We start from the raw sequence: 9,248 nt of genomic DNA on the forward strand, positions 1-9,248 counted from the left end.
GGTTGTTTGACTAAAAAAAAGTAAGATTGGGTTTATATACCAAAAGTGATCGGGGTGAGAGTAGAGTTGAAACGGATGTTTTCTTTTCCCCCTCCGTCGTCCGCCCTGTCCTGTCCCCTTTCCGGTGAAGCGTAACTTGAGAAAAAATTGAAATTTTGATAAAATTGTAAGATTTTTTCATAAAAAAGGTTAAGTTCAAAGATGGGCAAACCCCCTTTAACTGGGGGAAACCCAAAAAACCTATAAGTTCTAACTAAGCCATAAATAAAATATTAAAAAAAATTTGGCAAAAAGGGCCCCAAAAGGGCATATTTGGACGTTTTTTTTTGGAAAAGGGGCGGGCCCCCCTGTTTTTGAAATATCTCGGAAACACTATATATGTCACCAAACTCTACGAGTCGTTTTCCAGGCATTTCCATATACAGTTCAAAAAGGGAAAAAACGGAAAAAACCCGCCCCCCCCCATACAAGGTTATTTGAAAATCCTAAAAGTGCTTTAAGGCATAAGATTCTAATGCGTGGTGATTTAATCGTTTTCCAACCAACACTGCCGTTCCTCAATGAGCCTTTCCATCTGAGTGGTTTGTAACATAGAGTCTAAATCCCGGTATAAAGAACTTGTTTTTTGTTAGTAAGATGAGTTTCTGACAACAGCATTACATCAATATTATTTTCTCGCACTTCATAAACAAATGTTCAATACACCCATTTTTTACTTTAAAAAGTTTGCAACATTTGGTTTTGTGATTTGATTATCTCTTGCATTGAAGCCATAAATTGTGTCATTCATTGGGTAAGGTTGAAGATCATAGTTTCAACGCTTCCATTTGGTTGGTTTTGGGGTAATTGCTTTTGTGCAGCATTGCCTTTCACCACGTTTGCATAGCTCTCTTGTATAGCATTGTCTTGAGGATTTACTGGTTTTGAAATATGGACGGGGATTTCAATATTTTCATTAGGAGGAATATTCAACATATGGTTACGAAGTGCTTGAATACCCTGTGACAACTTCGTTTTTAAATCTTTATATACAGTGCAACCCCTGTAGTTAACAGTATGATTTTCTCCACAATTGCTAAATTTTTTATTTAAATCCTCTTTTTCAAGAGCACATTTTGAAGTAGGATGTCGATCACCACACACAGACACTTCGTAGAGTGCAATATGCTTTCGTGTGTCCATACTCTTGACAGTTTGTACATTGTACTCGACCATTTCTCTTATGTGGTTCCTCAACAGTGATTCTGAGGTGGAGCAGATATTTTAAATTGTAAATCGGGTGTAATTAATTTTTCTTTAGTTGGTTAGAATTTGGCATCAATTCTATTTTGAACATTGGCTGTGGTACTTTATTTCTATTAAATATATTTACAATAGTTTTAATACCAAAACCGCATTCTTCCAATGCCTCTTTGACTTCACTAGAGTCTACGGCTGACTCTTTTCCCTTAACGACAATAGGCCCTTAGAGCTCTTCAATTGATACAAATAATAATTCTTGTTTTTATTTGACAAAAATTTGACGATTTCTGTAAAACTTTTTTCAGTATAGGACTGAGTTTTTGTTTCATCTATATTGCCTTTTTCAAAGGCACTATATGAAAATTGTTCGTATCTATAACTTCACTTAATTTCGCAACAAGGGTATTACTGCAAATATGTTGGAGGTGGTTTGGCATTAACGACTGTGGTGGTACCCTTCGCATTGTCGTCTAAACCATTGCTTAGTATGGTAAATCTGTTGTCATTGAGGATTTCTGGCTTTTTCTGGACTTTGATAAAAGTAAAAGCTTAAATGCGTAAAGCTTTTCCCCACACGTGTGGTGAACAAAATAATGTAAATAGAAAACAGCTGATTTCTATTCAAATTATTCGTTAAAATGGACTGTTCTGCAACGTAAGTTTTCAAATTTTAATTATTAACCAAATTTATAATTTAACTTTTATTTTATAGTAAACCCAAACACGATAGAGCTACGCACGAGATGATGGCATATGTGTTGTTTTGCCAAGCACACCAAGAAATAGGTACGGGGAAAAATTGCCCAAAAACGCCTCAACGGATGAAGGAATTGTGGCAACAGCTGGCAGATCAACTTAATTCGTGCAGAGGACCAATACGAAGTGCTGCAAAATGGAAAGAGGTAACATTTTAGTTTATTTTTCGTTTATTTATTATATTGTGTTAATTTATAGACGTTAGGCGTTTGGAAAAGCGCACTCGAGCAAGGCGGTTGAAAATGACTCAAAGGTGGAGGTCCAAGTTCCAAGCCGATGACGGACTTCGAAGAAATGGCTTTGTCTACATTTGGCTCGGCTGCTGTAGAAGGGATACAAAGTATACAAAGCTTTGGTTTAACGCCAATTGAGCAAACGATTGAATACGCAATTGCATCACCCACGGGTAGTCCTCTGCAATTATGCAGTCAGGTAGAAGCAACCCCAAATTCCGACCACCATCCTGGAAGTCCATCGACACCAACTACAAATCTTAGCTTGGAAAACCTGGTAAGTTTTCATTATGATATAATTTCAAAATATATAAATTTTTTTTGCAATTTTTTATTACGTTTTTTCTTTTAAGAATGCTTCAACTTCGGTGATATCGCAGCTCATCAGAACTTTAATAGCGGATATACCAAAAAGGAATGCTGCTGAAGAGGAGAGGCGACGGGAGCAACGTGAAATGATGCAGGCCATTCAAGGCCTAACTAATTCAATTACGGAGCTAATAAAATCGTTTACTAATAATGTAAAATAATTTCTAAATTTTAATTAAAATTAAAATAACTTATATACATGTGTGTAATATTTTTATTTAATTAATATTTGTTGAATTAAATAAGTTTGGTTTTTTTTGTTTTTGAATAAAAAAAATGAAATACAAATTTCAATTTGTTTTCTTTTAACAAAAAGGATAAATAAATAAACAAATAATGCAAGTAAGTAGTGCATTTCGAAAGTTGAATTGTGAGAATATTTATATATGTACATATATAAATATGTCTGATAAATAACCGACCTCAACGTGAAGCTAGCGGCACATCTGAAAAAAAGTTTCTACTTCAAATTGTGCATATTATAATAGCTACTCGCCAAAATTTCAGAAATTTATCTTGCGCAATTATCTGTTGACAGTCGTTTTTGTGAGTCTATTTCGGTGATTTCCACAAAATGGAAAAAATTGAATATCAAGCTGTAATTAAATTTTTATTTTTGAATGGCAATACGCCTTCACAAATCAAAGATGAGTTGGACTCTGTGTATGGTGACTCTGCACCATAGTTTACCACCGTAAAATTTTGGGCAGCTGAATTTAAACGTGGTCACAGGAGCTTGGAAGATGGTGAACGTCCTGGACGTCCAAAAACTGTAACCACTAACGATAGCATCGCTAAAGTTCATCAATTGGTACTAGACGACCGCCGGATTAAAGTTAGGGAAATAGCTGAGATTATGAAGATGTCAAAAGAACGTGTTTGTGCCGCATTTGCTTACGATAGAGCACAAACGTGCGCGCATGAACATTTCCAGCGCTCTATTTGGAAGGGTTGCAGAGATGGGAGCATCGCTGGGAGAAGTGTGTGGAGTTACAAGACTATGTAGAAAAATAAAAAAAAAAATTTGCAAAAGTCGCGTGCATCATGGTTAGGTCGGTTATTTATCAGACAGCCCTCGTATATAACTAAAGAGTTGATATATATCTTGATCTTGTTCTCTCCCCTTCGCGCATGTACTGCGAAGAGTTATAATCATTAATTGCAGAATCAAAGTCTTCTGCAACTCCGTCATCTACTTCGTTCAACGTAATGCTTGCTTTCGTCATTATATTGTACAATATAACGCAGGTACTAACAAACAAAGCGGAAGTTTCGTGTGAATAATGTAGAACTCGGTGCTTCAACAAACATCTGAAGCGAGATTTTAAAACACCAAATGCTCTCTCTATGCAGTTTCTTGCAGAACCATGTAATTTGTTGTATTTTTGCTCTTTATGGGTATTAAGTGTTCCCACTGGTGTTAAAAGCCACGGTTCTAGAAGGTAACCTTGATCGCCAAGAAGCCAAGATTCTCTCCGTTGTTGCTCAGACGTATTAGTATGCTGACGAATGAGATGTTCTCGCAGGTCAGAAGTTGCCCAAATTCCAGAGTCATGTGTTGCACCCGGAAATTTGGCATTTACAAATGTAAAACATAAACGGTGATCGCAAACCTAAAAAACGATACATTCAAAAATTGCATTGGCATATACATATGTATGTGTATGCAAAAACAAAACTTACTGCTTCAGCATTGATACTGTAGAATCCTTTTCTATTTAAATATAAATTAAGAGGACGTTCGACATCATTTGATGGTGGAACAATGATAGCAATATGCGTGCAGTCAATTGAACCACCAATTGAAAGAAGGGAATATTTACAAAAAGCTCGAACTGAGTTAATTAGAAAAAACTGATTTACTCTCAACGTATAGATCAAATACCCATGATATCTTAAAATGAAATGTAGTAAACATTGTTGCCGATAATATGCAGTAAAAAAAAAAAGGTGCGTGGAGTCCCTACGCGAGTTGCGTCGTCAAACGACTCCACCACTTTCAAACTTGTCGATATACCAAAAAAGACAAGTATTTTCGGAATATTTATTCCTATTCCTCTAAAATGTAAGTTGAGTCTTCAGATTCAACTACATACATACATATTAAATGGCAAAATACATAAATAAGAAAATATTCATAATTAAATTCCTTTAAAAATGAAATCAAATGCCACTGTTATTATTCGATATGTTTATTTAAGATATGCCGGGTCGTTGATGCTGAGGAATGTCAAATCAGCACAACGGCTCCAGGTAAATTTAGCAAATAAGATTTTTATAAAGAATAAAATTATTATTAATAAACTGAACGGCAAGCCGCACAGTACGGTAAATTAGCCGGAGTTTTATTATTCAAACGAAAGATATGTAATTTCCGATAAATTACATATCATATCGTAATTCGCGCGGAAGAAGTTATACTTCTTAGTGATATTCAGAAATGCATATCATTTTGTATGAAGGAAAACTAGAACATTTAAATTCATTATGCACGTTTTATAAAGCAAAGTCTAAATGAAGGAATTTTGACTCGGAAAGTAGTTCTGTCTCTTCGTTGCGGAAGGGAATATGCAGCGTAACCATCTCTCTTTTGTACTCTTCGAATTGGGTTGTCATATTATAATTTGTATATTTTATATCATGGTGTTTAGTCAATTTCTTGTATTCATTATTGGCGTTGCATTTGTATTGCGCACAAAACTGGGCCAAAGTAAAATGAATTTTCTTTTTATTTTTCTTTGCAGTTTTTCAATAAATTTAAATAAGTTTCTTAATAAATTAAAATAAGTTTTTTAATAAATTTAAATAAATTTAAGTAAATTTACATGTATTTTCATTTATATTTAATTATCAATAAATTTTTTTAAAGTATAGTTGTCCATTTTATTTTCTCATGCATTTCAGTCGATTTTTGTATAGAAATATGACCGGCGTAGAAGCAAAATGCGAAACAATCATATATATATTATGTCGTTTGCACATTTGTCTGTATGTTTGCGAAAGCAAATGTTCTACAAAAGCATATTTCTATACTTAAACAAAATTATTTGAACCATCGTATATTTCTTACATGCATAACCAAACCATACTTAAGACAACGCCACGAAAGTGTCAATAGTGGTGTTGGTGGTAAGCACATAAAAAGTCACAATGTGAGCGCAGGTTCGAATCTCGACGGACTTAGTCTTTAATTTTTGCATTTTAACATCGTAATACTATACTAATAAACATTTTTCTTAGTAATAGAAATAAAATTTATCACAGCAATATACCTAATATACATATACATAATATTGCTTTGATAAATTTAATTTCTATTAGTACGAAAAATATTTATTAGTATAGTATACGATGTTAATAGGCATACATCTTTCTATCCTATCTTGTGTATCTGCACATGCTCATATGAATGTATGTATACACATCTGCGCGTTCAGAAATTCAAAGAATTCACACAAAAAAAAAGAGAGACGAAAGAAATAAAATCACATAAAATAGTTGAGAATTCGCAAGCGTACTGTACTTATTGACCGCATTATTTTTGCGTAAAACCTTGGAATTTATTCATAAAAATCACCACTCAGAAGTCGTTTTGTCCGTTGTAGCGAGCGATTTTCGAAGAAACATCATTTCTAATATGCCACAAGACACAATTAGAAATGAACTTCTTAAACGTCAAGCTGTCAGATAAAACGATATACCTCGTCATCGCGGGTCGATTTCCAAAAAATGTAAATGAAGACTAACTACAGAAATAATCATGTAAAGTATAGCCTTAATTTTTCAACGGCCAACGCAGGGTATTTCAACAAAAGGTCACATAAAATAGTTGAGAATTCGCAGAAATGAAAGACAAAGGAAAGAAAAAGCAGTATAACTTCAATAATGAACAAGCACAAAAACATACATATGCGCAGCAGCAGCAAGGAAAGAGGTAACAATCGGCGATCCATTGTATATTTCTTTCATGCATAACCAAACCATAATTAGGACAACGCAATACAAGTGTCAATGGTGGTGTTGGTGGTAAGCGCTTGAAAAGTTACGACGAGCACCTAGGTTCGAATTCCAACAGAATTTATTTTTAATTGAATATGTCACCAACCAAAAATTGAAACATTGTTCTACAAAAACAACAACAGCATAAGCATGGCAACATTGTGTTGTTGGTAGAAAAGCCGAGCTGTGCCGAAAGAAACGAACAAACGATCGCCGATTGTCACCGCTTCGCTTGCTGCTCGAACATCTTCGCAGACAAGGTTGCGTAGATTCATATTGAGCAAGGTTGCGCAACCTGAATCTATCGCAACCTTTTCCGAACTCGTATAAGAAGTATAACTTCAAAAATATTTTATGTAAAGAAAAACAAAAGTTAGTGTAGATTGAAATTCTTGGAATTATTCCCTTTTTCCAATTTATGAAAATAAAAACACAAATATTAAAGAATATTAGCATTTATTATATTAATAACATAGAAAAGATATTGTATTAATCCTCATCTATGTCAGCACCATCCAATGTGATTGTGGGCCAAGTCAAAATCAAATCATAAAACGTCTTATACTCTTAAGGAATATATGGTATGATTTTTCGCACATCATTCATATTTTTTCGTTTATGGGTAGTTTTGACCGGTATGCTTTTTCGTCAGGTATTTTAGGAGTAGTTCTTGATTTTTGGAGCAAAAAAGATGTCTTTACAAATCCGTTAGTGAATTTGGAACAGGTTAAGTAACCTTTATTACCACTATTGTACTCAAAATGTTTATATTTTGATATTTTAGAATTTGTACTTTTATCTATTGACTTGCAGTTTTCTTGTAGAACGGCTGCCATGTTGTTTTAAAATTCAATATGTTCTCTTTATTAATAGCTTTAACCAAAAATCCCTTACTTTTAGCTGCTGAAATCAAGTTGTTGTACTGAGCTGGGACATATGTATATTCTATCTTTTCTTCTAATAAGTAAAAAAAAAACCTTATGAGTTTGTTGTTCCTATTTTGCCCTCCGCAAGCATCGCTAAAAATGTGTAGTTCTTTGATTTTAGGATCCCTTTTCTGTATCATCATCCAAGTATAGAAATGTGCCTCGTTTGTTTTTAAATCGTGAACGCAAAACACGTACAGCCATAGTTTTCTTAAGTAAAACATTTCTTGAACAGGAATCTTTGGCAAAGGTAGGTTCTGCATATACTCAAAAACTATAGTGCCTACGTCGTCTCTCTCATTGCATAAAGTCAATATTTCTTTTTGTTTATTATAAAACTTTTTCGCTCGTTTCACATGTACCATTTTCTCAGCCACAGCTACTCTCTTTGCATTATCATTAAGTGAAGCAGTTTTTATTTTGGATTCTAGCTCTTCACAGACAGAGCAAACGTCGACTTGTGGCCGCCCAAATCTATAGTCGAAATTTTGTTTAAATATGTCCTATAGTAATCATATTTCACAACATCTTTATATTGGGGGTAGTTCTTGGAAAAAATTTCAAACATTATTTTGACATTAAGGCTAGCCTCTAAATAATAAAGCTCTCTGTTGCTGTAATGCGATAATTTTAGGGGAATTGATCGTATGTGTTGATCGATCACAACATTCGCTTCATTTGATAATCTATTTCCTCGATTACGATGTTTACCACGCTGATCTTCTGGGGGCTTTTTGGTGATAAGACGAGTCAATCGGAATATATGTTTATTTTTCACAGCGTATAATATGGAGAATGCTTCACAACATACTTTTATCTTCTCAGTATTTTTCATGACAGAGTAATGAAAGCTACTTTAACGGTTTTTTTATTCTCATTGCCCGATTAGCGGCGGCGGTGTCTTGCTCATTTTTGGGTCGTCCATTATAAACTGTATTCATTATTGCTTGTCTATCTATATTACTGAACTGATGAGTGCACTTTTATTGCATTTACAATCACGTTCTTTATTGCTTTTTGCCTCTACTAACCTCCCTGTGCTTGTACTTGTGTACGATTGATCCAATAGACGCTGTGCTTTTTGTATTTTCTTTTTATAAAGGTGAAAATTACGTACCCCTCTTTTCTTCTTTTTTGGAATGTTAATCTCATCAGACCACAAACCACAACGTTTGTATTCAAGGTCAAGTGTCAACTAAATAACTGGTAAACAAAACAAAATCGCGATGATCTAAGCAGCCGGCTAACCAGCCAATCAAATTCAGTTATTACTAACGGTTTAAGTGAATAAAATTGTCAAATTAAATTTTTTTTTTTGTTTTATTGAAACGTAACAAGATATGGTTTTACATTTCATTCGAATTGCAACTAGTGACAAATGTACTAACAAGCAATATTTTTCATAACATATACGGTAAAACAATAAAAGCTCTATGTAGAACCTTTTTCAAAACTAAACTTTGTATTAAAACTAAATATTATAATATTTGTTATTTGCTTAGAAGGTCATGGAACTTTGTTCTTTTCAATCTGCGCCTGCTATTTCTAGCCTCTCCTAGTTTTCGGGCTTCAGCGTTTACGTGGTTTTGCAACCTTGTGGCATGTTTCGATGCCGTTTCGCGAATGACTTCCCGAACCATTTTTATGTGAAGATCACGATGTAGATCTGAGTTCCGTATGTACCACGGGGCATTTACAATTTTTCGCAGGACTTTATTTTAAA

The 9,248-nt window shown here is 34.1% G+C and overlaps 1 protein-coding gene and 1 pseudogene across 1 annotated transcript; one reads left to right on the forward strand and one right to left on the reverse strand.

The window, feature by feature from the left end:
• The first annotated feature begins 1,294 nt into the window (after positions 1 to 1,294).
• LOC126767198 (uncharacterized) lies at positions 1,295 to 2,782 on the forward strand. Its single transcript, XM_050484772.1, has 3 exons — positions 1,295 to 2,144; positions 2,197 to 2,508; positions 2,585 to 2,782. Exons 2-3 carry the CDS (start codon positions 2,275 to 2,277, stop codon positions 2,759 to 2,761), a joined length of 411 nt encoding a protein of 136 aa, XP_050340729.1. The 5' UTR covers positions 1,295 to 2,144; positions 2,197 to 2,274; the 3' UTR covers positions 2,762 to 2,782.
• Positions 2,783 to 6,175: 3,393 nt separating this feature from the next.
• On the reverse strand, positions 6,176 to 6,377 carry LOC126767199 (small nucleolar RNA U3; annotated as a pseudogene).
• Between the last annotated feature and the right edge of the window lie 2,871 nt (positions 6,378 to 9,248).

Source organism: Bactrocera neohumeralis, unplaced genomic scaffold (assembly GCF_024586455.1).
Source record: "Bactrocera neohumeralis isolate Rockhampton unplaced genomic scaffold, APGP_CSIRO_Bneo_wtdbg2-racon-allhic-juicebox.fasta_v2 ctg4568, whole genome shotgun sequence".
Classification (NCBI taxonomy): domain Eukaryota; kingdom Metazoa; phylum Arthropoda; class Insecta; order Diptera; family Tephritidae; genus Bactrocera; species Bactrocera neohumeralis.